The sequence below is a fragment of the Lemur catta genome, chromosome 7, assembly GCF_020740605.2.
Source record: "Lemur catta isolate mLemCat1 chromosome 7, mLemCat1.pri, whole genome shotgun sequence".
Taxonomy (NCBI): Eukaryota; Metazoa; Chordata; class Mammalia; order Primates; family Lemuridae; genus Lemur; species Lemur catta.
In genome coordinates this window covers 100,365,828-100,392,487 of record NC_059134.1, presented here as the reverse complement: position 1 = coordinate 100,392,487, position 26,660 = coordinate 100,365,828, and the positions used below count along the sequence as shown (strand labels likewise).

Here is a 26,660-nt window from a genome sequence, read left to right as displayed (position 1 = left end):
TCAGAGGTCAGGGACAGGAAGAGGAACAAGCAAAGGAGATATGGAGTAGCTACAGAAGTAGGACAGAAACTGGGAGGGTCTGGTGTCCTGGGAAGACAAGAAGAGTGTTTCAGGAAAGAGGGTGTGGCCAACCATGGCAAATGCCTCTGAGGATTGGGAAGTAGCAATGGATTAGCAATGTGGGAGGCCACTGGTGACTCTGCAAGTGGACAGGGACCAAAACTGTGCTTACTGAAATATTTAGCAGCCCCTGGATAAACATTATTGACTGTCATCAGTGAATGGCTGATTTCAACACCTTCTGATTGGTCTCTTCTGGCCTTACCTCCTCCAATCCAAGGACACTGCCATCAGCGTAATCCTTCTGAAATGCAAATATAGCCTGCCCCACTTGTATCTTCACTGCAAAGCATGCTGGGATGAATATGTGGAAAGCTGTACCTATAAGGATGCTCTTTGTTGCATTGTTTATAATAGGGAATATTGTAAATAATTTATTCAACAACAGGAAAGTAGTTATGGCAGCTAAGTTCCATCTAAACAACAAAACACTACTTAGCCATTAAAATAGTGCTATGGAATATTTAAGTACCAAGTGTTCAGTTTCCGTTGCTAAGCGAACAAGCCAATCAGAGACCAGTATACACATTTAGAACCAATTTACCAATTAGCACAATAGTCTAAAGCAAGAGTTAGCAAACATTTTAGATAGCAAACATCCTAGGCTTTGTGGACCATACATCTCAGACACAATTATTCAGTTTTAATGTGCATGGAGTCATAGATAATATGTAAATGAATTAATGTGGCTGTGTTCCAACAAAAATTTATTTATAGACACCGAAATTTAAATTTCATTTAATTTTCATGTCATGAAATATTTTTTTACCAACCACGAAAAACTGTAAAACTCATTCTCAGTTTGTGGGCAGTAAGGAAATAAGCAGAGGGCAGGCCTCGGCGCACAAGCCATCGTTTGCCCACTCCTGGTCTATAAGACATTCGGCCAAAACTCACTGTGCACATTTCCCGGTAACAATGTGAGGTTATATACTTACCTCCCCCTTCTTGCGGCCTGTTTTTCTGGAACATTTCCCCCCAGCTATCTGCGTGGTTCACCCCTTCACTCTTTTAAATCTTTTGCTCAAATAATACATTTTTATCCAAGTCTGTCCAGAGCACTCTATTTAAAATTACAGCCTGCCTGCCTGTCTCCTTTATCCTGTTCAGTGTTTCTGGTTTCCCATAACACTTACCACTCTTTGACAGACTAAATAATTTACTTTTTAATATATTTGTTTATTATCTATACCCATCTCTTCCCTATGAATACCAAAGAATGTAAGCTCCATGAAAGCAGAGGTCTTTATTTTGTTCACTGATGTATTCCAGACTCCAAGAATAGTGCCTGACCCATGGGACGGACTCACTATCTGTTAAATGTACGAATGAATAAAGCACGTACTATTTTAAAAATTAGAAACCTAATAACATAAGACAACAAAGCCAGGAGTTTCCGTGAGTCCCCATGCCTACGGAATGAAGGCCACCCACTCGGCCAGGCACTCAAGCCGCTTCGGTCACACTCCTCCAGCTTCTCAAATAGCTTCTTCCTGCCTTCCAGGCCGCCCTAATCGAGCACGCGCAGTTCACTCCATGAGACACCTCCCGCAGCCGCTAGGAGACGCCAGAGCACAGCCCTCCGACAAAGCCGAAACACTCGTGCCACGTGACCCGCGCCGCATCCACGTGACCCGCGGCGCACTCGGTGGGCGTCACGTGACAGACTCAGTTTTCCTCCAATCGCTGTGTACGTTGTGGGATTTCACCCGGGACCCGGTCCGAGGCTTAAAACACCCAGTTCTTCCGCCAACCAGACGGGCCAGCTACCCGCTTGCAGCAGGGTCGTGGCGTCTCCCAAAGATCCTCGTCTAAACAGTGGCTTCGGTGGACCGCGGCCTGCTGTGTGTTCGGTCCCGGAAGTGACGTCTCCCAGAGGGGCCGGAAGTGGCAGTGGAGGGAGGGAAGATGGCGGAGGTGGTGAGTCCGGTGCCCGGGGCGGGGCGGAGGGAGCCAGGGGAGGTGGGTAGAGCCCGAGGCCCCCCAGTAGCCGACCCTGGCGCCGCGCTGTCTCCCCAGGGGGAGATAATCGAGGGTTGCCGCCTACCCGTGCTGCGGCGGAACCAGGACAACGAAGATGAGTGGCGTGAGTGACGTCGGTGGGCGGGGCTTAGGAACCAGAGGGCGAGGGGCGGGAGGAATCAACAGAACCCCCGGGAGGGGGAGGGGCCTCTGGAATCCTGGGTCGGGCGGGGCGCATACTTTAGAGGAGGAGGGGCGTGGCTTTTAGCCGTTCAGAGATGGACAGGGCGGGGCTTTGGAGAGGGGGTGGTGCTTGGTGACTGAAAGAGACTTGGATGAAAGCTACCAAGTGCTGGGGATTAGGGGTCTGGTCTGGGGGTGGGGTTCAGGTCGTAGAAGGGTGGAGTCTCATGGCCTGGCCCGTCTAAGGTCCCTGCCCGTGCTATTCCTGTAGCCCTGGCTGAGATCCTGAGCGTGAAGGACATCAGTGGCCGGAAGCTTTTCTACGTCCATTACATTGACTGTGAGTTCTGGGTCTGGGTGAGATGGGCTGCAGGGTAGGGTTGGGGGGCAGCCTGTGGCATTCTTTCCTGAGCCACCTCCACTGCTGCAGTCAACAAACGCCTGGATGAATGGGTGACCCACGAGCGGCTGGACCTAAAGAAGATCCAGTTCCCCAAGAAAGAGGCCAAGACTCCTACCAAGAACGGACTTCCTGGGTCCCGCCCCGGCTCTCCGGAGAGAGAGGTGGTGAGTAGGTCCCCTGCTTCACCTCTTCTCTCCTGCCTATTTCTCTCATATTTTGGCCTTATGGGCTCCTGGATGGGCAGGAGGCGGCACTCTCCCACTCTAACTTCAGCTTGCAGAGGATGGGAGTCAAATTACAGATGTAGCTCCCAGAGTCCAATAGCTATTCCTATGTCCTTGAGAAGGCAGAGGGTGGGGTTTGAACACTCCATGCTTAGGGGCCCCTCCTCCCCTTCCCATCCCACCACCATCCCCACACCAGAGGAAGACCCTGGACCTATCTCTACAGCCGGCCTCCGCCCAGGCCAGCGGGAAGACCTTGCCAATCCCGGTCCAGATCACACTCCGCTTCAACCTGCCCAAGGAGCGGGAGGCCATTCCCGGTGGCGAGCCTGACCAGCCGCTCTCCTCCAGCTCCTGCCTGCAGCCCAACCACCGCTCAACGGTACCCTCAGCAATTCCAGGGACCTTGCTTTCTTCTCAGGTCCCACCTTCCTTACCTTCTGACCCACCTTTCTTGGTTTCTCTCTGCAGAAACGGAAGGTGGAGGTGGTTTCACCAGCAACTCCGGTGCCCAGCGAGACAGCCCCAGCCTCGGTTTTCCCCCAGGTGAGTTTCCCAAACTATCTCTTCTTCCCTTCCTGTCTTCTGCCCTCTGGTAGCCCCTTTCAGGCTCATCTCACAGCCAACCCTTCTATTCCTACCACCTGTCTCATCTGCAGAATGGATCCGCCCGTAGGGCAGTGGCAGCTCAGCCAGGACGGAAGCGAAAATCAAATTGCTTGGGCACCGATGAGGTGGGTGTGGGAAACAGCAGAAGGGGGAAGCTGTGTGAAAAGGAGGGGATGTAGGCAGGGTGGAGAGTTAACTCAGTGACCGATTTAAAAATAAGGGGTGGTGGGCAGTGGTGGGATTAGGAGCCAGGCAGAGCATGGTTCAGATCAGCCATTGGGTGATCTTTTCCAAGTTATCCCTCAAAGTTTCAGTTGTCTTAATTGGGAAAAGGGGGATTATGGTACCTCCCCCATAGGCTTGTTGTTAGGCTTGAAGAAGGAAACCTGTCAAGGGGCTGTGAACTCTAATGTCCTGCTGAGCTGTCTCCTCTAACCTCGTGTCTTCCATTGGCCCTGGGCAGGACTCCCAGGATAGCTCAGATGGAATACCATCAGCGCCACGCATGACCGGCAGCCTGGTGTCTGACCGGAGCCACGACGACATTGTCACCCGGATGAAGAACATTGAGTGCATCGAGCTGGGCCGGCATCGCCTCAAGCCGTGGTACTTCTCCCCGTACCCACAAGAACTCACTACATTGCCCGTCCTCTACCTGTGCGAGTTCTGTCTCAAGTATGGCCGTAGCCTCAAGTGTCTTCAGCGTCACTTGGTATGAGGGGTCCAGGGAGGCTGCCCTCCCAGCACCCCAATCCTGCCCTTTTCCCTGATCCTCTTCTCTTCCTCAGACCAAGTGTGACCTGCGACATCCCCCAGGCAACGAGATTTACCGCAAGGGAACCATCTCTTTTTTTGAGATTGATGGACGTAAGAACAAGGTTAGTAGCTGAGGGGCAGTGGGGCCCTGGAGTAAGTCAGATGAGCAGTTTTTTCCTGCTCAGGAAAACACTGACCAGTCAGGCTAAGAGATCAGTTCAGCCTGTTTTTATTGAGTTCCTGCTATAGGGCAGGTGCTGTAAGGTACACAGATGACCGGGAATTAAACATAATCTCTGTTCTCTGATAGTTTACAGTCCATGGGGGAGACAGGCATGCAAGTGGCCATTTAGATCCCAGGGTGAAACAGAGGGTGGGTGAGCAGGACCCATGGCGGTAATATTTGAGCCTTGACGTGGAGGATGAAGTGGCTGAGGAAATGCCATGGCTGAGGAAATTCCAAGCAGTAGGGTTCTGAGGGGCAGGCACTAACGTACAGAGATGATGCGAAGATCATTCTGGGTAAGAGGCAGAGAAAAGAGGCAGAGGGAATGCTCTTACAAGGGACCGAGCTCAGGTGATGAGGATGCTCCATTAACTACTGTTCATTTTGTATTAAGCGTGGACCTGGGCATCCAAGTGGCAGTGCCCAGTAGGTAGTTAAAAAGCCATGTCTGAAATGCAGGATAAATTATATGCAGAAGTAAAGCAGCAAGATCCACAGTTTTGCTGGGGGAACCTCAAAGCTGTTATTTTGTTAAATTCCAGAATTCCTTACCTCTGTCTTAGAACAGTAAATAAGTTCCCAGGAGGTGTGACTGTGGACATAGAGTGTTAGGTTTTTGACAGCGAACTCCCAAGACTGTCAAACAGGGGAGAGCTCTCAGGAGCCTTGGTGTTGGAGTCTGGCTTCATGGAGCCATGTCAATTTGTTGTTAAATACAGCAGAGGGCAGTGGAGACCCCCAGCCAGGCTTTGATGGAGTTAGGGGAAGCAGCAGGGGTGAACTGTCCAGCTCACCAGGGAGGCAGGTGGTCAAGAACACCATCATGGAGCTTGTACACGGGTTCCTCAACACTGAGGAGTGGCCTTGCCTAAGCGGTGGGGACAGCTTGACTGGTGGAATGGGTCAGGCCCCAGGGAGGAATGGTCCTCACCTGTCGGCCTAGGGCACAGCACAAAGAAGGTCCCGGCTGACCCTGGATGACTGGCTGTGCTCAGGGCCGGTACCCAGAGTGGTTACAGGCCTTTTCCCTTGCAGAGTTACTCCCAGAATTTGTGTCTTTTGGCCAAGTGTTTCCTCGACCACAAGACCTTATACTATGATACAGACCCTTTCCTCTTCTACGTCATGACTGAGTATGACTGCAAGGGCTTCCACATTGTGGGCTACTTCTCCAAGGTCAGTGCTCACCCAGGCTGTCCCTTGGCTCTGCCCTGAGCCAGGTCCCTTCCCTCACACTCACCTGTTCCTCTATTGCAGGAGAAGGAATCAACAGAAGACTACAATGTGGCCTGCATCCTAACCCTGCCTCCCTACCAGCGCCGGGGCTACGGCAAGCTGCTCATTGAGTTCAGTGAGTATGTGTGCTGCCCAGCTGGTGGGTAGTGCACGCACTACTGGTGCCTCATGTGCAGAGAATCTCAACTCGGGCTGTGCAGCCTGGTCACCAGGGGAGCCAGCCAGAAATAAAGGTGGCACTCCACCAAGGTTCTCTCCCCTCTCAGGGTGACTATCCTGGCTTGTGTCAGGCAGGTTCTTAGTCCCACACTGATATCCAACTTTTCCTAAATCTGACTCATCTGTTTTGCCAGGGCCATAGGCAGGAGCTTAACCAGCCAGTTGCTCATCTGTCTAGTACTGTGTGCCACAATACAAGTCCTTCGGCAAGAACCAGTGGTTAATTTCCCCAGTTGTTCCCTGAGCCTTGTAGGCAGTGCGTGTTCAAAGTGCTGTTAAGAAACAGACGTAAGCATGGATTTGTTCCCTGCTCCCTGTGTTCAGTCAGATCAGTCTCTTCAGGGGTCCCTTCTGCTTCCCTGCTTTTTACCCTCCCATCCCCACCCCCAATTCCATCCATCTCTACTCACTGAACCCTTGGAATAACCAAGCTCTGACCAGGGAGACAGGGAGGAAGCTTTAGCTGTTAGCCTGGTGAAAACATGGAGGCTTGACTTGATCAAGGTCATGGTCATTTGAGAAATTTTATTGGTCAAATGTTACCCAGATGGGTCACATCCTTAGGAAGTTCTCAGCCTGGTAGAGTAGGTGGTGCTTAAACTTAGTCTAACTCAGTCTTGGAGGTTAGCCCTCAGTGGAGATGGGGTGTGGGTGGTGCCACCCAGGAGGTATGCTCAGTTCTGCTGAGCAGGGTCCAGCAGAGCACCAGAAACACCATTCCAGGCAGCTCAGGGTGGGTGGGTGTTCACTAGGGAAGGGCCAGGAGTCCCTGTAGCTGAGGAAATGAGTGTGGCCTCCAGTTGATCTATTAGGACTCTACATGCAGTGTGGCCCCAGCAAAGGTCAATGGGGACTCAAGGTTGCCCCACCCCTTCTGTGCTTCCTTTCCCCAAACACCAGCCTCTCTGTCCTCTCACCACTGGGTTGCTTGGTGGCGGTCCCAGGAGATTGGGCAGGAGGGTAAGACTGGCCAGTAAAGATGTACCAAAGGCAGGAAAACAGAAAGGGCTAAGGTCCATTATGAGGTTGGTTATGACTGAGGGTGAGAAAGGGCTTCTAGAAGTAGCAGAGATGCCCCTGATAGTGGAGAATGAAGACCTGCCAAAGAGATGTGAAGCTGCTTGGGGGTTTGCAGGGGCTTGAGGATCTTGCCAGGAGTTGCCTGCCAGTGCCCAGCTGTCAGCACACATAGGAGAGAAAAAGCCACTGTGGAGGTCAGCTGCTTGGCTCTGAGGGATGATCTCTGACTTGGGAAGTACCTTGTCTCCTTGCGTTCTCACAACCACCTAGTCAGGCCACTCTGGTCTTAGAGCAGCCGACACTCCAAGGTCACAGCTAAGGGGACTGATTTGACTGAGAGAATTCAAGCATCCTCGGGCCGGGACCAAGATGGGGGTCTGCCTAACTTCCCTCCTCACACGCCCAGACAGAGTCTGGGATGGCAGAGGAAGAACAGTGGCACTTTTTTCCATGAGCCATTTTCTCTGCATTCCCACTGCCTGGAAGCCTTCACTGGCTCCTCAGCAACCCCCTGTAGCTGACTGCAGCTGCTCCTCTCTCTGCCCTCAGCACCCCTCATTCATGCTCAGCACACAGGTGAAGACTGAATACTTGTTAGTCCTTTATGAAGAAACTGAGGCGCAGAGCAAAGAAGCCACATACCCAAAGTTACAGAACTACCAAGTGGCAGGACCAGGATGAGAACGAGGCAGCCTACCTCTGCAACCTGTGGTTTTAAATGTTGCTGTGTCCATCTGTGACCACTTAACCACCCTCTCCTGCTCCACTGTTTTAGGCTATGAACTCTCCAAAGTGGAAGGGAAAACAGGGACCCCTGAGAAGCCCCTTTCAGACCTTGGCCTCCTATCCTATCGAAGCTACTGGTCCCAGACCATCCTGGAGATCCTGATGGGGCTGAAGTCGGAGAGCGGGGAGAGGCCACAGATTACCATCAAGTGAGCCTGGCCCCACCTACCTGGGGGTGCATGGCATGGCCTTGTCTGTTGCTGGGTTTTCTCCCTCCTGGGGCTCCTGGGGACAGATGTAGGCCCTCAGGGGACCTGACGTTTGCCCTCCCACAGCGAGATCAGTGAAATCACCAGCATCAAGAAGGAGGATGTCATCTCCACCCTGCAGTACCTCAACCTCATCAACTACTACAAGGTAGGTAGGTGGGCAGGGGAGACAGATGTGTGGGACAGAGTGCAGGCACCATGTGGGCTAACCACCTGTTGCTGCTCCTACCAGGGCCAGTATATCCTCACACTGTCAGAGGACATCGTGGATGGGCATGAGCGGGCCATGCTCAAGCGGCTCCTTAGGATTGACTCCAAGTGTCTGCACTTCACTCCCAAGGACTGGAGCAAGAGGGGAAAGTGGTGACCAGGCACTGCTCACCACAGTGACAAGACAGCTGGCAGGACTGGGGCTGGTGGCCCATGGGTTGCCCCACTGGGGCTCCTGAGATGCACACCGAAGAAGATGGGGCTGAGGACAGCTCTGAGACGAGGGGACAGGCCTGGCAGGGGCCCGGTGATGCCCAGCACCAAGGCGAGCTCAGGGCTCAGGCCAACTCCAGGGTCAGCTGGCTGCAGGTCCAGCCCTGCTCTGAACCAGGGACCAGAGGGAGCCAGGCAGCTGTGTACAGTGAGGTGGGCAGGGTGGGGGTACTCTGTACAGAAGACTGGTGATTGTAAAAATTTCTTTTGTAAAGTAGGAGTTGGGGGTGGGGGTGGGTACTGGCTGCAAAATTCTGGCCTCTCTTACCCCATTGCCCCGGCAATAAATTGTCTCTATAGGCCAGACCCATGAAAAGTTCTTGTGGGAAAGGGGGCCATGCTGGCTTAGGGCTCCAAGGCACCCACAGACTCACAGGTGCTGTGAAGAGCTTGTTTATTGGAGTGATGGACTCTGGCTCCAAAGTGAAGAGCTGGTTTATTGCTGTGAAGGTATCGATGGCTTTCAGTGTCAAGCTCTGGCTCTCAGTCCTCTGGCACCTGTGCGTGAATCTGCAACAGGGGTCACCTGTACTGTTGGATTTCTAAGCTACAGTGGATGGGTGGTCTACATACCTAGGGAGGGACTCAGCTGCTCAGAAAATGATAACCCCTTCTAGACAGGCCAGAGCAAAGTAGTAGGGAAGCCACTCTTCCCACGCTACCCAGAAGAATCCTGCAGTCAGCCCAGGCTCCATCTGCCCCGCAGTGTTTCCCCAGCTCTAATGCTCCAAATCCGCCCATGGGCAAGATTCAGGGGTGCCCCATCCCTCTACTCACCGCTGCAGCGAGGCTGGGCCAAGTTAGGGCTCCACGCACTTTGGCATCCGGGCCAGGGATGGTCTCTAGGCCCCACAGGGTGAAGTGGCTGAAACTGGCGGTGGCTCCGATAAAACGGTCCTGAGGAAGGGGCCTCGCTCAGCTTCGGGACCGCGGCTCCCGCCCGCACCCGCTTCCAACCCTATCCCTCTGCTCACAAAGTCCCGCTCCAGCGGCTCTGAGGGTTCCACCGGCTTTCGCTCCTCTTCCTGATTGTGATTTTCCAAACCCCCCGAGAAGTCCTGCTTCCCTATCAACTTCTCTTCGTTCTCCATCACGTATCCCACGAGCCCGGGCGGCACCGCCACCTCCTCTCCCCGTAGACTGCGGCCCCGAAACGACACTTGGAGTCCTGGAAAGGGAGGTGCAGGGCCTCGGTCAGGGACTGACCCAGGCCCTAAGGCCCAAGGCCAGCGGGGCGAGCCCGGGGCGGCCCTCCCGCCACCTCTAGGTGGACCGCGATCCCCAGGAGCCCGGCGCCGAGGAACGCGCCGGCGGCGCGGGAGCTGCCGGGATTCGTAGTCCGGCTGCGACGCTTACCGTCCGGACTCTGGCGGATGGCGGGCGTGAAGAAGCGCCCCACGGGGGCCGACTGGCTCGCCAGCACCTCACAGGGCAGCAAGTGCAGCGCAGCGGGGGCTGCGTCGCGCAGCGTGACTGGGCGCAAGTGGACGCGGTGCTTCTCGATGGCCGCCTCGTCGCTGCTCTCCATCCTCTCTCCGCCGCGATCCTGCTGCTCGCGGGCTGAGGCCGAAGGTGGCGCGTAAAGCGCGCAAGGCCTCTCGGGAGGCCGGGCACGGGGCGCGGAGCCCCCTGGGAAGCGAAGTCTCTCCCGGAGGCGCTTCTCTGCGTCCCAGTCCAAGGTTTTTTTTCTTTAATTTTTTATTTTTTTAAAATATTTTATACTTGTTTTTACAGAGTCTTGCTCTGTTGCCCAGGCTAGAGTGCCCTGGCGTCAGCCTAGCTCACAGCAACCTCAAACTCCTGGGCTCAAGCGATCCTCCTGCCTCAGCCTAATTTTTTTTAATGGTACATACTCGTTGTAAAAAAAATAAAATTTAAAAAAAAGGACGCTTTTTATATTGGGTTGGTAGGTAAGTTATTTAGTTTTAGTTTGTTAGGGACATCAACCCTTTCCTCAAATGCATTGAAAATATTTTATCCGTTTGTGATTTGCCTTGGAACCTGGGTATAGGTGATTTTTGCTGTACAAAGACTTATTTTTTGTAATTTATAAACATTTTCTTTTTACGTCTTTTAGATCTCGCAATTCTCTCTGTTTTGGTTTTTCTTTCTTCCTTTCTTTCCTTTTCTCCCTCCCCTTCCCCCTTCCTTCCTTCTTCTTTCTGTCTTTCCTGCTTTCTTTATTTCTTTTTTATTTTTTGAGACTGAGGCTGAAGCGATCCTCTTGCCTCAGCCTCCGGAGTAGCTGGGACTACAGGGTGCAAGTCACTATGCTCTGCTAATTTTTCTATTTTTAATATCGACTGGGTCTCGCCTCTTGCTCAGGCTCCTCTCCTGAGCTCTAGCAATCCTCCCCTCTTGGCCTTCCAGAGTGTCTCTTGGTTTCTTAACTGTTCTCTAATGTTTATTTGTTCAGATACTAAATTCAGATATGCTTTGTCAGATTCTCCCATAAAACAAATGCATGCAAAACTGGAAATTGGGATTAATATTGCATTTAATTTATACATTTGAGAAAAAGAAAAGCATCCCTGGACATCCAGGAGCTGGCGTTGGTGTTCTGATGAACATAAACAATTTCACAGAACATCAACATTGGACAAGGTCACTCTGTGACTGTAAGGGAGCAAGACAAAAACAAAACCACTCTGTTTTCTTGTCTGGACACCAGCAAAACATGAGCGTTGTCCAAATTACAATGGTGATGAAACATCCCTCTTTCTTGGCTAATATAGTGACCGTTGTTTCTTTACCAATTACAGCATTAGCCTCTATATAGTCTTCTCTCCTAGGTAAGAGTTGTTAAGGTAGTCCAGCATAGCAATACCTGCATTCTGACAACATCCAATCCAGAGAGAAACCTTGCTTCCTCAAACCCTTCCCCAAATCACCCAACACAAGCACAAATCCTGTAAGTCCTAACACTCTCTTACTCAGATGCCCCACGGTGCAATAATAATAGTTCAATGATAGATGTGTTCTTGGTGGTCTTTGGCTGGAGAGTACTGATGATTAATTTAGAAAAAATCTTCCTTTAGTAGGGAAATAAAATACATAATTCCATTTATTCACATCTCCTTTTGTATCTGTACAGTTGTGAGGTTTTCTTCATATATAATCATTACATACTAAAAAGTTTATTTCTAGATAGCTTATATTTGTTTCTATTAAAAATTTGGGGCTGGGCACGGTGGCTCATGCATGTAATCCCAGTACTTTGTGAGGCCATGGTAGAGGATCCTTTGAGGCCAGGAGTTGGAGACCAGCCTGAACATGTATCGAGATCCCCATCTCTAAAAAAAAAATTTTTTTTTTTAATTAGCCAGGTGTGGTGGTGGCACCTGTAGTCCCAAATACTCAGAAGGCTGGAGTGGGAAATCAGGAGAATCACTTTAGCCCAGGAGTTCGAGGTTACAATGAGCTAAGAGTATGCCACTGCTGCACTCCAGCCTTGGCAACATAGCGAGACCCTGTCTCTAAGAAAAGGGGGGGGCGCGTGTCTTTTTTCCATTTTATTTTCTAACTGATTCTTTAGCTATAGCAGGAGTTGGCAAACTTTTTCTGTAAAAGGGTCAAATATTTTAAGTTTTGTGGATCATATGGTCTCTCTCAAAGCTACTCAACTTCACTGTGGTAGACAATACATAAATGAATAAGCATGGCTGTGTTCTAATAAAACTTTATTTGCCAAAACAGGCAGTGGGCTGGCTTTGGCCTGTAGGCCAGTTTTGTTTTTTGTGTTTTTTGTTTGTTTGAGACAGAGTCTCGCTCTTTTGCCCAGGCTAGAGTGCCGTGGTGTCAGCCTAGCTCACAGCAACCTCAGACTTCTGGGCTCAAGCCATCCTCCTGCCTCAGCCTCCTGAGTAGCTGGGACTACAGGCATGCGCCACCACGCCCGGCTAATTTTTTCTATATATTTTTAGTTGTCCAGCTAATTTCTTTCTATTTTTTTAGTAGAGATGGGGTCTCGTTCTTGCTCAGGCTAGTCTCAGACTCCTGAGCTCAAATGATCCGCCCACTCGGCCTCCCAGAGTGCTAGGATTACAGGCGTGAGCCACCTCACCCAGCCTGCAGGCCAGTTTTTAGACCCCTTTTCTGTAGCAAAGCCATTAATTTTTATATATTAATTTTTAAACCAGATATCTACTGAATTCTTTTATTGTTCCTAGTATCTTTCATTTTATTTTCTTGAGTTCCCCAAAATTAGTCATATCACTTTTAAATGATGATTTTGTCTCTTCATTACATCTTGTAATTTTTTTTTTCTAATTGCTTTGGCTAGCATTTTTAGAACAATCTCAAATGTTACTGGTATCAGAAGACAATCTTTTCTTTATTTTTTTTATTTTAATTTAATTTAATTAATTTAGTTTTTTGGAGACAGAGTCTCACTTTGTTGCCCGGGTTAGAGTGCCATGGTGTCAGCCTAGCTCACAGCAACCTCAAACTCCTGGGCTCAAGCAATCCTACTACCTCAGCCTCCCGAGTAGCTGGGACTACAGGCACATGCCACCATGCCTGGCTAATTTTTCTATATATATTTTTAGTTGTCCATATAATTTCTTTCTATTTTTAGTAGAGACGGGGTCTCACTCTTGCTCAGGCTGGTCTTGAACTCCTGAGCTCAAACAATTTGCCTGCCTCAGCCTCCCAGAGTGCTAGGATTACAGGCGTGAGCCACTACGCCTGGCCCATTTTCTGATATTTTGTAATAAACTCTGTATGAACCTATTAGCCTTTTTCTTATTCATTTTTGTGGTATTGGATATTTTACAAGGTCTCAAATAATATGCCCTCTTCTGTCAATGTTGCAAAGTCTAGATGCTTTGGTGAATTTGTTTGTTTTGAGTGGGGAGAGGGGTTGTGGGTCTTCTCGTTTTGTTCTTTTATCTTGGAGTAGCATGAAATTTCTCCATTTGCTTCCTCTTCACATCCAAATGCTAGAGGGCACTTCTAACTTCTTTTTTGTGTAGTTGCTCTCCTAGGGTCTGTTTCAAAGATCATGACTTCACAGCTTGCATGTATCTTTAAATCCTTTCCCTGTAGTGCCAGCTTTGACCTACTGCAGACACTTTTTAGCATTTTCAGGCTCAGGGTGGACTTAAGTGTTTCTGGAAAGGTCTTAGATCAAGCTTAGGCCCCATCACTAACTCCCCTCTTTCCTTCCCCCTCCCCAGTTTTTCTTGGGGGTCTTGGCTCACCACAAATCATGGCAAGGGGGGAGATCATGAACTGTCATTCGTTTTTTTTGTTTGTTTTTACTCACAGTTATTTTTATGTTTGAGCATTCTTGTCTTCAAATTTTGAGTAGTTTTATCTTTCTTTTTTCTTCACTCCATATTGTTTTTCTAGGCAACATTGGGAGATGGTGACCTATGCTGCCATCATTGTCTTCCTCCCTGGAAGCCTCTCACAAAATACTGACTTCCCATCCCACCTAAGGTGTAGAGGCCTCAGGATCCAAGAAAGAATATGGCCATGAATGGACACTGCTGTGGTTCTTTTGAACTGGAAGTGGAGACTGCCACCCTGTCATTTGCCCTCTCATGCCTTGGAACCAATATCTCTAAAAGGGCCATTGATCCTTATTATCAAGTAAGAAATTGTTGCTGCCACACAGTGGAGACAAGGAGGAGGCTGTCATACCCAGGGGATCCCGAGACATCTTGGGACTGCCAGGTTCAATGACAACATTAATGAAAGACTCAAGTGACCCAACACAGGCAGAATTACCAAGGCAGACCCTTCAGGAATGAGGTTTGGGTCACCTCATTAAGCAAAACATCCCCGAGGACAAAAGGAATATAGAATGGGTTTGGAAGAAAAATTTAAAAACCAGGGATAACAGATAAAATTATATTGAATTTTAAGAAACAACTTATTTTTTAGTGTGTGTCCTATTGACAACTAAAAAATTAGTTGTTTCTACAAAATTCAAGTTTAAATTAACTAGACTTCCTGTATAATACATTTGCTAAATCTGGCGGCCCTGATATTGGCCTTGTAACTCGTTACACAGAAGACCCATACTTCCTTCCTTGCATGTAGGACAGAGATTAACCAATATTTCCTCCCATCTTTTCCCTTGTTACATATAAAGTGTGTTATTGATGATTAACTTGATAATTCAGCACAACAACATATCAAGGTGAGATTATAACTAAACTATATCAACATGAGCTTTCCAACTGCCACAACAGGGGAAGAGAAGTCTGGAAAACTAGGCCCTGGCAATGACATTTTGCCCCAGAACTGACACCCTTCACGTTTCATTAGCCAGAGCTGGGCTCGAGGCCAGGCCTGCCTTCAAGGTGAGGAAGAGTACTGGTGTATGTGGAAGCAGAGACCCAGCAAGTGGTGAACATTATTAACGTCTGCACAGGTGCACAAAGTAACTCATGGACGGGACTTTGGGTCTCTCCTTTGGGGAAGAATTTCTGGTTGTATGAGGCATAGTTGCCTAGGAACGTGGTGTTGCTGCTGAGATCTCTAGGAAGCTTGATTATGAGCAGCTGTACGTGCTGCCAAGGATGCAAGGTGTGGAATCTCTGGATGGCACATGTGGTGTCCCTCCCACCCCTTGGTGTGGCTTCCTAGGCACGCTGAGAGGATGTAAAGCCAAAAGCTTTTGCTCAGACATTGCTTAGTCAGGTTAAGCATATGCAGACCCTACAATTCAGCAGTTCTGCTCCTGGTACATACCCCAGAGAAACTGTCACAGAGGTCCATAAGAATGGCCACTGCAGCACAGTTCAGGGGGCTTGGGGGTCACTGGTGTCCAGCACTTGAGGAGATGGATGCCTGGGTGGGTAGACAGATGGACAAAAGGATAGATGGTCAGTCCTTACATGGAACAATTATGTTAATCTTAGGCTAAGGATTAACACCACCTTCTGCATCTGTGGGCAGAAAGAAAACTGCATTTCTGGATTCCCTTGCCACTGGAGTTCTGTTTGGGAGATTGACTCCACTTGTTAGATGCCCTCTGAATGATGTGGATGGAGGAAACAAAGTTTTATTTCCTTGTTTGTCCTGCAGGTTCAGGCTTGGAGATGTCTCTCTGCAGCAGCATCAGGTCTCTGGCTTTGTGGGTATCAAGAGGCAATGGTGACAGTCCCACCCTGCATCCCAGGGTCCAGGCCCAGCTTCCTGGGTGCTGAGAGGGGCTGGATTGCAGGCGGGGCAGTAAGTTCTGGAACTCGACAGCACCAGTGGTGGCTTCCTGGAGGCCCACTTCTGCAGCTTTCTCAGGCACTTTGTAAGTACCTGATTCTGTCTTAAATCCCTTTTCGCTGAAAACAGCTAGAGAAGTTTCCATTTCCCAGAACTGACCCCTTCCTGATTTGGCAATGGCTTGCCCAGGTGACAGAGCAAGTTACCGCCCAGCTCAAGTTTGACACAGGCCTGACCTGGCCACAGGTCCCACTGCCCCAGGCCCTCCTTTCCTCTCCTAGCCCACCCCATCTGGAGGGGCAGGGCTGGCCCCCAGGGAACATGCAGGCTGGGAGCCCAAGAGGCAGGGGCAGTAGGACAGGCCCTTCCACTGGAGCAGTAAAGCCCAAGCTACCTGTCATTTTCCCACCCAGCACTGCTGACTCCTGTTTTGACAGCATCCGGGGTGCTGGCCCAGGGCTGAGAGGCTTGGGGACTCTATGGCCCTTGCAGAGCTCTGCCCTGACAGTGTGTAGTAATGGAAACCTGCTACAGGATGACAAAACACTATTACCACCCAGCTACGTGACCTTAGAAAGATCACTCAACCCCTCTGGCTTACAGATTTCCTCATCTTCAGAGCCCTGCTGAGCTGTTGAAAAGATGAACTGAGGCAACACACATGTGCCTGGCAGCAGAGTTGGCCTCAACACATCTGAACACCAAGTGTCTTGCATACTTGGAAAAATGAACTAGGGGAACTGGTTCTTACCTGGGAAGATTCCTGAGCACAGATTAGGTTTCTCAGGGGCTGAGGTTAGGAGAAGTCAGCTTAGTTTTAGTCCAGATCATGTGGGCCCCTATTTCAGCCCCCAAACCTTACTAGCAGGCCCTTCCCAGTGCTGGCTCCAATCAGCACAGCCTGGGGAGGACTCTCTCCCTCAGAAAGAGGCCACCTGGCCACTGTGGCCTCTCTCACTGTTCCTGGCTGTGGGCCCATCATCTGGCCCAGCCTGAGCACCCCAGGACAGTGACCCTGCAAACCTCGTGAGTTGAAAAGCACTGGCCCACAGGTCACAAGGCCCAAATTGTGGCTCCAGCTTCCTTCCTGAGTTGCTGTGTGGCCAAGGGCAAGGCCAGACCTTCTCTGAGAAGCGGAGGATGTTTTCTCCTGCCTCCCAGGCAGGCACTCTGGAGAGTCTCAGCATCTGGGCAGGAACCATGGAGTCCTGTGGTCCTGGGATTTCATCTGGAAGCTTTCTTGGGGCCTATGACTCTGCTATGGTTGGAATGTTTGTCCCTTCCCAAACTCATGTTGAAATTTAATTGCCATGGTAACACTATCAAGGTTTGGGACCTTTAAGATGTGATTAGGCCATAAGAGCTCTTCTCCCATGAATGAATTAATGCCGTTATCACAGCAGTGCGTTCGTTATGAAAATGAGATTGGCCCCTCGCACTCACACGCTCTCTCTCCCTCTCACCCTCTGTCTTCTGCCATGGAATGGCGCAGCAGGCCCATGCCAGGCGTTGGCCCCTCAATCTTGGACTTCCAGCCTCCAGAAGTGTGAGCCAATAAGTTTCTGTTCATTATAAATTACCAAGTCTCAGGTGTTCTACTATAGCAGCAAAAATGCACTAAGACAGACCTCCCCACCCCCACGCCGGTGAGCCTGGTCCCAGCCAGGGCCCAAAAGAAAACCACCAGTGAGGGTCATTGGTGAATGCAAGATCTTTGGGAGAAGAGCTACAGGAGTGTGTCCAGGCCTTTGTCAGCCCCTAGTAGGCAAGTCCCCACAATGGGCCATAGTCCTGCCCGCACCTGGCCTCCCCAGGGCTCAGACAGCAGCTGACAGCCCTCGGAGGTAGTCTCCCGCCAGGGGCAGCACGGCCCAGTCATCAGTCCGCAGGGCCACAGATGCTCCGTCTCCCTGCGCCGCCTCCAGCCGCAGCAGCAGCCTCGAGTTTGGGGGCAGGCGGATCGCAACACAGTAGCTGGTGGGGGGCTGGGCCACCATCACAAAAGGCTCCAGGTGGTGTGACACCAAGGGCTCGAGCCCCTGTGGCCCAAGCGGGCACCACACACGACTCTCAGCACCCTCTGGCAGGCAGGAATGCCAGAGCTCCTCAAAGAAGCCTGGCCCGGTCCCCTCTGGGGGGTGAGGGAAAGGCAGAAAGAGGTCAGAGAAGTTCACAGACAGGGGTGGCAGGTGGGCATGGCACGTGAGACCAGTGGGCACGGTGTAAAGGGCATGGACATCCAGCCGTGCGGGGGCTGGGCGTCGGGGCTGCAGTGGCAGGAGCAGAGGGTGGGCAGGGCGGCCAGGGCACAGGCAGGGCATGTGGACAGCGTCCAAGGGTGCATAGATTTGTCCTTCCACACGGAAGCGCAGTTCCAGAGAATAGATGGGCTCCAGCGCTTCCACCTGGAGCTGCAGCACAGGGAGTGGGCCCTTGATCTCTCGGGACCCCACGCTCAGCCGAATTGGGGCTGGGGCCTCCTGCACCATCAGTGCTGCTGCAAAGCCCTGGTTCTCAGCCACCAGTGAAGAGGCTAGTGCAGGTGCAGTAAGCGAGGGGGCCAGGGCTACCCCCAACTTGGGCCCTGCCAGGTGGGCCAGGAGGATGTAGTAGAGGCGGGCGTGGTCCCGCCCGTCAGGGTCCTCCAGCTGCCTGGCCAGTGCCTGCAGCAAGTCTGCCAGGCCATCCCCCCCACCCACCTGTAGCAGGGCCCGGCAGACCCGCAGCAGGGCCTGCTGTAGGTCCCAGCCTGTGCAGTGGGCAGCTGCAGCCTGTAGAAAGCTGAGGGTGGCACTCTGGGCACTCCCATCTGCCACCTTTGCCAGCATTTGCAGGTGCCAGCAAAGAGCTTCATCCCTGCCGGGCCTGGATACCACCTCCTGCCGCAACAACGCCCTCAGAGGCTCCCCCAGCTCAGGGCCCACCTGATCCAAGAGGTCCACAAAGTGGGGAGCCAGCACAGGCCGGGCTCGGTACAGCTGGGCCAGTCCATGGATCAAGGGTGTCAGCACCGTAGGTTGCCCGGCCAGGCAGCAGGCAACCAGGTATGAGGCCTGGAAGCAGAGAGTAGCCAAAGCCCGGGGGCCCCCCTCCAGGGCTGCCCTCTGCTGCAAGCCGGCCATTAGCTCCTCCAGGGAGCCCCGAGGGCTCTGAACCAGGCCTTTCTCCTCCTCTTCCTCATCTTCGGCACAGAGCAGGCACAGCAAATGCAGGCGAGCCAGGAGGGCCATCCGGTCATGCAGGAGACTGGGCAGGAGGCCATGGCAGAGCTGGGGCCTTAGCAGCAGCGGCGCAGCCTCCTCACCTTCCAGGCCCAGTGGCCAGTTCTCAGGGAAGCTCAGGAGGCAGTGCAGATAGAAGAGATGAGTGGGCAGGGGCAGGGCTGGGTGCTGGGCGGCCAAGGTAAGCCGTCGGAGCAGCAAGGCCTCATCCTGGGCTGTGAACAGTGCCTCACCAAAGGCCGCCTTGAGCGCAAGAACAGCGTGCAAGAGCGTCAGCTGTGCTGTGCCCAGCAGCCGTACCAGCTGCGGTTTGAAGAGCGCTGGTGGCTGTCCCTGCAGACCCCGTAGGGCCCACCCCAGCAGCCACAGAAGCTGGGCCTGGGCCACAGGCGTGAGCAGATAGGTGGTGTCTAGAAGCTGGGCCACAGCAGCCCGCAGCTCCCGGGCCTCCTCAGGGCTGGGCTCTCGAGCTTCAAGGCCACGCTCCCCCTCCTCAGCTGCTGGCCAGCTGGGTGCCTGGGGCTGAAGGTGGGCATCACCCTCTTCAACTAGTGTCCAGTCCCAGGGACCACCCCTAGTGGGGGAGATGCCGGCCATGAGCAGGCCCCGCAGGCCAGCCCCAGCCCGGGACTGGACCAACAGGGTGTTGCGCAGAGCAAGTGCCAGCAGCAGGCTGAATGGCTGGACGGGGCCCGCCTGCCCCAGCAGGCCCCGCAACAGCCCCAGGGCGCCCCCCAGCAGCCCAGGCTTGCAGCTCTCCAGCTCTCGCAGACACTCACACGCTGTGGCCTGTAGAGAGCGCTGTTCCGAGGTGGGGCCAAAGCCTGGTCCCAGGTCGCTGCCCGAGGCCAAGCCAAGCAGTAGGGGAAGCAGCCGGCAGGAGGCGCCCGAGGTGGGGCCCAGCGCGCCTCCTGCCACCAGGGCTGTGGTGGCCGCCAGCAGCAAGAGCCGCCGGAGAGCTGAGAGCCGTGGGGGTAGGAGGACCAGGGTGTCCAACAGGGAGGTGGCGGCCACCTCGGCCGCAGGGGCGTCAGGCCACAGTTGGACTGGGTACTCCAAGCTCAGGACCAGCAAAGACACCTGGGACGGGGGGGTTAGGAGGGAATCATGAAGATGAGGCTCAGGACGCGGGAGGCTGGGGTAACCACATGGGCCAGGGAGGGAACACGTGCGGGGCTTACCTTGGTCTGTTCGCTCAACTTCTCATTCCTCAGGTCGCTCAGCAAGTCGCGACCCAAATCCTCTCCCTCGGGATCTGCCATGAAGGCAGACGGGCTGGCCCGGAAGGCCGCCAGGCGCTGGGCCCAGGCTTCCCGGCTCAGAGGCCCCATGGTCAGGCGCGCAGGTCCCTGCGGAGGAGACCGGGAGCGTCGGGACGGCGGCCGCGGCTGCGAAGACTAGCGGGGTCCCGAGGCCGCCAGAGGGCGCCCTCCACCATCCCCGAAGGGGCTACCGTCCTCCCAGGGCCGTCTCGCACATTCCAGCAGGGACCCCGCATAGGGTGCCAACACGAAACCGAGAGCTTTCGGGGGTGTCCCCGGGGCGGGCCGCCAAGGCTCCTGCGGGCAAGCAGGGGCGGGGCGCCGGTGCGTGCGGAGTGCTCATTAGGCCGCCCGCGGCCGGCACCGAAACCACAGCGCCGCCTGGGCCCCCGGCGCCCGCGGTAACGGGCTCGCTCTCACCGCCTGACTCAGCCGCCGCCGGCGCTCGGCCGGCCGGCTCCTTCCGGGCTGGCGGCGCGGGGCGGGGCGGGGCGCGGCGCGGGGGCGGCAAGGCCGGCGGGGGCGGGGCGTAACGGGGCCGCCTCCCCGCCCGCAGCCGGCAGGTGCCGACTCGCCGGTTTCGCTGGGGCTGAGTAACTGTCCCGCCGGCAGGCCCCCCTTCCCCGAAACCGCCGCAGGCCCGGTGGTGGGTGGGCCCGGCTCCCCGGCGCGGTGGCTGCGATCCCAGGGCCCTCGGGCGGACAGCGGCCCAGGTCCCGCCTGCGCTCACCGAGACGGTCAGGAGGGCAGCCAGCGCGCCCCCGCCGGCGCTCGGGCGCACTGCATCTCGCCCCGGACGCTCGTGGCCCCTGAGGGTGGCGTGGGTGCGGGTCCTCGGGCTTCCCGGGTGGCCTCTAGGGGCGTGAGAGGTGGGGTCCCAGGGCGCCCGCAGGAACAGCGCACCGCGGCCCCAGCTGAACCGGTCGGGCGGGCGCCGCAGGGCTTGGCTTCGCTTCCCGACGCCTGTCTGGGGGAGCGGCCCCCCCACCCGCTCGGCTTGGGGGCGAGGAGCCGGCGCCCGGGTCGCCGCCCGGCGGGAGCACCTGACCTTTGCCCCAGGCCGCGCCGACGGCTGGCAGGGGCCGAGACGGCGCGGGCGGGGCAGGCCATAAGTGGAAAGGAAGCCAGAAAACAACGGGATCCACTCGGGAATTGCGGGTTGGCGGGCCCGGTGGGTCACGGGGCTCGCCATACGCCTAGCACAGCCGGGGAAACCAAGGCCCGGGAGGAGAGCGACCTCGCTGCCGGAGACCTAGGTCCAAGCAGGCCTGGAACCCAGCACTGTCGACATCCAGAAGGCTGGCCCCGAGCTGTTTGGGGGCATCCAGGGAGCTGGCCCAGGTTCAGATGCCCCAATGACCGCTGGTTTCCAGGGCACAGAATCGAGTCCAAGGCGTCCAAACCCCATCCCCCACCAGCCTAACCCCTCTGGCTCATAATTGGCCGCTTTGAAGATGAAACAGGCCTGAGCCCCCATGCCAGCAGCTGCCAACTTGCCTCTCCACTTCTTCCAGGCTGTGCAAGCTCCTCCCTAACCCATCCTGCTGCAGCTCCTGAAAGGAGGTGGAGGGGAGCTAAGGGGTAGAGTGCTGGAAAGAAAGCTGTCTGGGTACCTAGGGTGCCAACCATGGGGCTGGAGACAGGGACCCACCTGGAGGGACAGGTCCAGCCAGAAAGCCCAGTCCTGGCTCCTCTGGGCCCTGGCTCCACAATTGACTCACAGGCGGCAGCCCCAAACCACTTCCCTCTAGGTGCCTCAGTTTCCCCATCTATAAAATGGGAATGATGACTCCCACCCAAGAGGCGGTGGGGTGGGGCAGCCTGGCTAATTAAACCTAAGATGAAAGAGGCCAGCATGAGAGCAGCCCTAGGGAGGGAAGGCAGCTTGGAATAGAAGCCTGTCTGGTTTCCCTGTCTGAGGCCCAGAGAGTGCTGTAACTGCACGTCCCTAGCCGTCACCACACATGGTAAGGCAGGAATGATTAAACCCCTTTTACAGTTGAGGAGACAGGCTTCCAAGAGTCAGGAGGCCTGACACTGCCCCTGGCCCCAGCTCAGCCTTTGACAGCATGGCCTCTGCAAACCTCCAGCCTATCTGAGCCTTGGCTCCTTGAAGCTGAGGGTTCGGAGGGAGGGAATGCATGTGTGGTTTCCAATACTTGATGGCTGCAACCACATGGACTCGCTGAGGTTCACAGCAGCCCCAAGTACCAAAGGTGGGTACCATTCACAGATGAGGAAAGGGAGGCCCAGAGATGTGCAGTCACTTACCCAAAGTCACAAAGCTACTCAGACATAGAGCCTGGACTTCAGCAAACAGCCCCAGGCCATCCCCCCACATCAGCTGTCCTCAGCCCTCTTGGGTATCCTGGTCCCTGGATGCGCCCTGCTCTCACTTGCCTGCCCAGGTGTTGCTACCCTATGGGAGGTCGGTGCTGGCTCTGTCTTTGTTCTCTTCCTGCTGAGTTCCCATCCTCCCCCATTCGGCCTGTTCTGGGGAGACACCAGACACAATGCTTGGAAAAGGGAAAGTCAGTTTCCTGAGGGGCCCTGAGCCTCGGTTTTCTCATCTGTAAAATGTGGGCTACAACTAAGGCATCTGCATTGCAGTGGGTGCTAGGGATACGGGGATGCTTTAAAAGGGACAATAGGCACATCCACAGAGATAGAGTAGTAGGTGCCAGGGGTGAGGCATTGGGAGGAACAGAGAGTGACTGCTAAGTATAGGGTTTTCTTTTGGGGTGATGAAAACGTTCTGGAATTAGATAGTGGTGATGGTTGTACAGCTCTGTGAGGATATCAAAGCCAGCAAATTGTTATACTTTGTAAAAGGGTGAATTTTATGGTATATGAATTATATATAAATGAAACTATAAAAATGGTGTTTTTTTGTTTTGGTTTGGTTTTTTTTGAGACAGAGTCTCACTCTGTTGCCTGGGCTAGAGTGAGTGCCGTGGCGTCAGCCTAGCTCACAGCAACCTCAAACTCCTGGGCTCAAGCAATCCTCTTGCCTCAGCCTTCCCGAGTAGCTGGGACTACAGGCATGCGCCACCATGCCCAGCTAATTTTTTCTATATATTTTTAGTTGTCCAGCTAATTTCCTTCTATTTTTAATAGAGACGGGGGTCTCACTCTTGCTCAGGCTGGTTTCGAACTCCTGAGCTCAACGATCCTCCTGCCTCGGCCTCCCAGAGTGCTAGGATTACAGGCATAAGCCAGCGGGCCCGGCCTAAAAATGGTGTTTTAAAAGGGATTCCCTCCAGTGCAGAACTTGTACTCATGGAGAGAACAGACAGCAAAAAAGAAACCAAAATTTCACAGAGTGAAGGTGCTACGGAGAGAAAAGAACAGGGTAATGGAACAGAGGTGGTCGGGGGTGGGGCGAGGATTTAGCTGGGGTGGTCAAAGAGGCCTCTTGGAAGAGGGGACAACTGGCTGAAACCTGAATGGCGAGAGGCTCCCAGTCATCGTTCAGGGCAAAGCGTTCCAGGCAGGAGCAGTGGGAGAGGAGGCCTGAACTGAGAGCAGGCTCTGGCCTGTTCAGGGGACGTAGGAACAGGCAGTGTGACTGGCACCCAAGGACCCAGCCAGAAGGGGGTTAGGAGGTCAGCAGGGGTCAGCGCATGCCAGGCCTTGGGATTTTATTTCAGTAGCAATGAAACTGCTAGAGGGTTTGAGCTGAGGGGAGACAGGGTCCTGACCTGGGTTGTTTTTGTTTTTGAGACAGGGTTGCTGGGGCTAGAGTGCAGTGGTGTCCTCAGCTCACTGCAACCGCAAACTCTTGGGCTCAAATTACCTTCCCACCTCAGCCTCCTGAGTACCTGGGACTACTGGCACGAGCCACCATGCCTAGCTAATTTTTTTATTTTTTATAGAGATGGGGTCTCACTATGTTGCCCCGGCTGGTCTCCATCCTCCTGCCTTGGCCTCCAAAAGTGCTAGGATTACAGGAGTGAGCCACCATGTCCAGCCTCTGACTTGGGTTTTAACAGCACCTCACATGACTACATGGCCAACCTGGCCCTCCAACCTCAGTTCCTCCCCCACTACCCCACCCTGTAGCCTTTGGGTTCACTGTGCACACACTGAGCTCACTCCTGCTCTGGGGCCTTCGCAGCAGCTGTTCCTTCTGCTGGCCACGCTCTTCGCTGCTCTGCACAGCTGGCTCCTAGCTCTCATTCAGCAACCCCCACCTGCCACTGGCACCTCGCTCTAGTCAAATGTTCTGCTTTGTTCACCTTCCTTATTTCTTTCTTTGCTTTGCACCACAGAATTCTCAGTGCCTAGCACACGGTTGGTGTGAGTAAATGTTTGTTGACTGAATTAAGAGATGGATGAATGACATCTAGCCTGCCCTGTGCTGGGTGCTGGGCAAACAGTGGTGAACAGAGCAGAAGGTGCCTGTCCCCATGGGGCTCACAGTTTAGCTCCGTGTTCACCCGGGGCCACATACATTGTTTGGCTCCAAAGCTGCCTGAACCACAGCCCACACACCAGCAGCCTGCGGGTCAAACCTAACCCACAAAGGTGTTTTGTTTGACCCATTCCTTGTTTTTCTAAATTTGAGCTAACATATAAAAATAGGTAGATTTCACTTACAAATCTAGATTTCTGGCTTCTCTTGGGAAATGGAAAGACGTGGTCATGTTGAGTTTCTGCACCTGAATGACATGATTGTGACTGCCTTTCTGACGGCCACTTTCTCCACAGTCCCCTGTACTCTCTTCTCTCCCAGCCAGTCGTCAGTTGCCTTTTGTCACTGAATTTGTATTGTTTTCCTTTTAATAAAGAAATTTTCTCTGTATCTATGTCTCTACCAAAAATTGGAACATGAAAGGTAAACAGGTCACACAAGAAAATGGGGTATTTATTCACTCAAGAAATATTTATTGATAATCCACTTTGTGCCTGGCACAGCTGAAGATGCTGGAGCGACAGCAGTGAACAGCACAGACACAACTCCCTCGCCCCGGGCTCCGTTCCACGTGCTGTGATTCTCTCATGCATGTGGAGATGTTCCACTGGCTGGCTTCACCCACTCTACTTCCCCACCTGGCCTTCCAGATATTGGGGTTGCCCCCTGTGTACGGGGCCATCTGTGAGGACTTCACCACTATCCACTGAGTACCTACCAAGGACCAGCCCATCAGGATCTGGCACAACAAAAGTGCTCAATAAACATTTGTTGACTGAATGAACTAAATTCACTTCTCTCCTAGACAGTGTTCATCAATGTTCTTTCTCCTGGATTTACCTCAAAAGATAAGCACGTAGTAGGTGCTCACTTAACGTCAGTTGAACAAAAAAGTCCAGGATCAAAGTAGAGGGTTGACAAGGGAAGTTCCGGCTGCACAAAGGCAGAGCCCTGGGAAAGGCAGGGGAGGGGGCAACACAAATGCCCCCTGGTGAGAAATAACATCACCCTCCAGTAGCCACAGGAGGTAGGTGACAGCATTCTCCTGTGACAGACAAGGAAAGCCCCTTGGCCAAACTCACAGGCTCCAGGAGTGAGGGAGGAGGCTCACATGCCCTGAAAGCCCATGATCTCCCCACCTACCCACCCAGGGCATGCTCCACAGAGGGGTATGGGCAGGGCCTCTAGAAGCCTCCCCACACTTGAAAAACTATCATCTTCCACTAGATGCCTGAAAGCCCACCCTCACGAGGCTACTCTTTCTGATTCCTGACTGTTGAACTGTGTGAACTTATTTACTGGACTTTTCTTCCTAATCTGCTCCAGCAAACATTTAGTATGTGAAGAAAGCGTACATGTGGTAAGAACTCTAAAATGTTACTTTATTTTACGGGGGTGGGGGCGAGGGGGTCTTATCCCTGCCCCTGCTAGGTCAGCCAGTGAAATAGCCCCACCGTGGCGGAAGTGCCACAGTGAAGTGCCTCATGGAGGCTACAGAGCGCTCCCCAGTTTCTGAGGAGAGGGGCATCTCTCCAACGGGGACTGGGGACAGAGCAGAGCATGACCTGCGGTTGAGGCTGACCCAGGGTAGGCTGCGGGGAGGAAGCTCTCCGCAGTGGCGGCAACTGGGAACGGAGGCTGGGCCTTGACCTGCCTGGGTCCTCAGCTCCAGCCTTGCTGCACCTGAAGTCCACCCACTTGCGACAAGAAAGAGTTTTTGTCGGTAAACCCCAATGGCCAAGACGCTGGAGGTTTTCGGGATCTCGGTGGACCCGTCCAGTTTAAACGCCTTTTCCTCCACGAAGCCTTCCCCGCTTCGTCCGGGGCCCGAGCGCGTCGGGCCTCCCCGCCCAGCGGCCTGAGGCCCTGCGTGCCTTCCCGCACGAAGCTGGCGCCCAGCAGATACGTCTGGGCTGAACCACCAATTGCTCAGCCTGGCTCTTGGGATCCCGGGCCGCCTGGGCCCAGGCCCCGCTCAACAAGTGAGGGCCGGGCTGCCCGTTCTCGCCCGGCGGCTTCGCGCCTCCTCAGGCGCCCGGGGCGCGCCAGGGCCCAGTCGGACAAGTTTCATTTCATCACTCGCGGAGCGTGCGAGCGCCGGTGCAAATAACGTTGCCCCCTCCCCGCCCTGCCCCACTCCGCTCCCTCCGAAAC

General features: G+C 53.8%; 3 protein-coding genes across 8 annotated transcripts; 1 reads left to right on the top strand and 2 right to left on the bottom strand.

The window, feature by feature from the left end:
• The first annotated feature begins 1,760 nt into the window (after positions 1-1,760).
• On the top strand, positions 1,761-8,740 carry KAT5 (lysine acetyltransferase 5). Of its 4 annotated transcripts, XM_045555994.1 has the most exons (14): positions 1,761-2,040; positions 2,140-2,206; positions 2,537-2,605; positions 2,696-2,832; positions 3,119-3,274; positions 3,364-3,438; positions 3,552-3,626; positions 3,965-4,213; positions 4,290-4,379; positions 5,519-5,659; positions 5,741-5,834; positions 7,734-7,893; positions 8,020-8,101; positions 8,186-8,740. In XM_045555994.1, the coding sequence occupies exons 1-14, from the start codon at positions 2,029-2,031 to the stop codon at positions 8,318-8,320; spliced, it is 1,542 nt and encodes a 513-aa protein (XP_045411950.1). In that variant the 5' UTR covers positions 1,761-2,028; the 3' UTR covers positions 8,321-8,740. The 4 variants fall into 4 exon arrangements, with proteins under 4 accessions (XP_045411950.1, XP_045411953.1, XP_045411949.1 ...); XM_045555997.1 differs by lacking the exon at positions 3,119-3,274; XM_045555993.1 differs by having other exon boundaries at positions 1,802-2,206.
• RNASEH2C (ribonuclease H2 subunit C) lies at positions 4,471-10,096 on the bottom strand. Of its 2 annotated transcripts, none has more exons than XM_045555998.1 (4): positions 9,793-10,096; positions 9,411-9,604; positions 9,214-9,333; positions 4,471-4,775 (listed from the first exon to the last, which is right to left on the bottom strand). In XM_045555998.1, exons 1-4 carry the CDS (start codon positions 9,962-9,964, stop codon positions 4,746-4,748), a joined length of 516 nt encoding a protein of 171 aa, XP_045411954.1. In that variant the 5' UTR covers positions 9,965-10,096; the 3' UTR covers positions 4,471-4,745. The 2 variants fall into 2 exon arrangements, with proteins under 2 accessions (XP_045411954.1, XP_045411955.1); XM_045555999.1 differs by lacking the exon at positions 4,471-4,775 and adding an exon at positions 8,814-8,946 and having other exon boundaries at positions 9,793-10,078.
• A 7,205-nt stretch (positions 10,097-17,301) lies between these two features.
• AP5B1 (adaptor related protein complex 5 subunit beta 1) lies at positions 17,302-20,557 on the bottom strand. Of its 2 annotated transcripts, none has more exons than XM_045555992.1 (3): positions 20,513-20,557; positions 20,012-20,179; positions 17,302-19,910 (listed from the first exon to the last, which is right to left on the bottom strand). In XM_045555992.1, the coding sequence occupies exons 2-3, from the start codon at positions 20,159-20,161 to the stop codon at positions 17,427-17,429; spliced, it is 2,634 nt and encodes an 877-aa protein (XP_045411948.1). In that variant the 5' UTR covers positions 20,162-20,179; positions 20,513-20,557; the 3' UTR covers positions 17,302-17,426. The 2 variants fall into 2 exon arrangements, with proteins under 2 accessions (XP_045411948.1, XP_045411947.1); XM_045555991.1 differs by lacking the exon at positions 20,513-20,557 and adding an exon at positions 20,308-20,506.
• Positions 20,558-26,660: the final 6,103 nt, after the last annotated feature.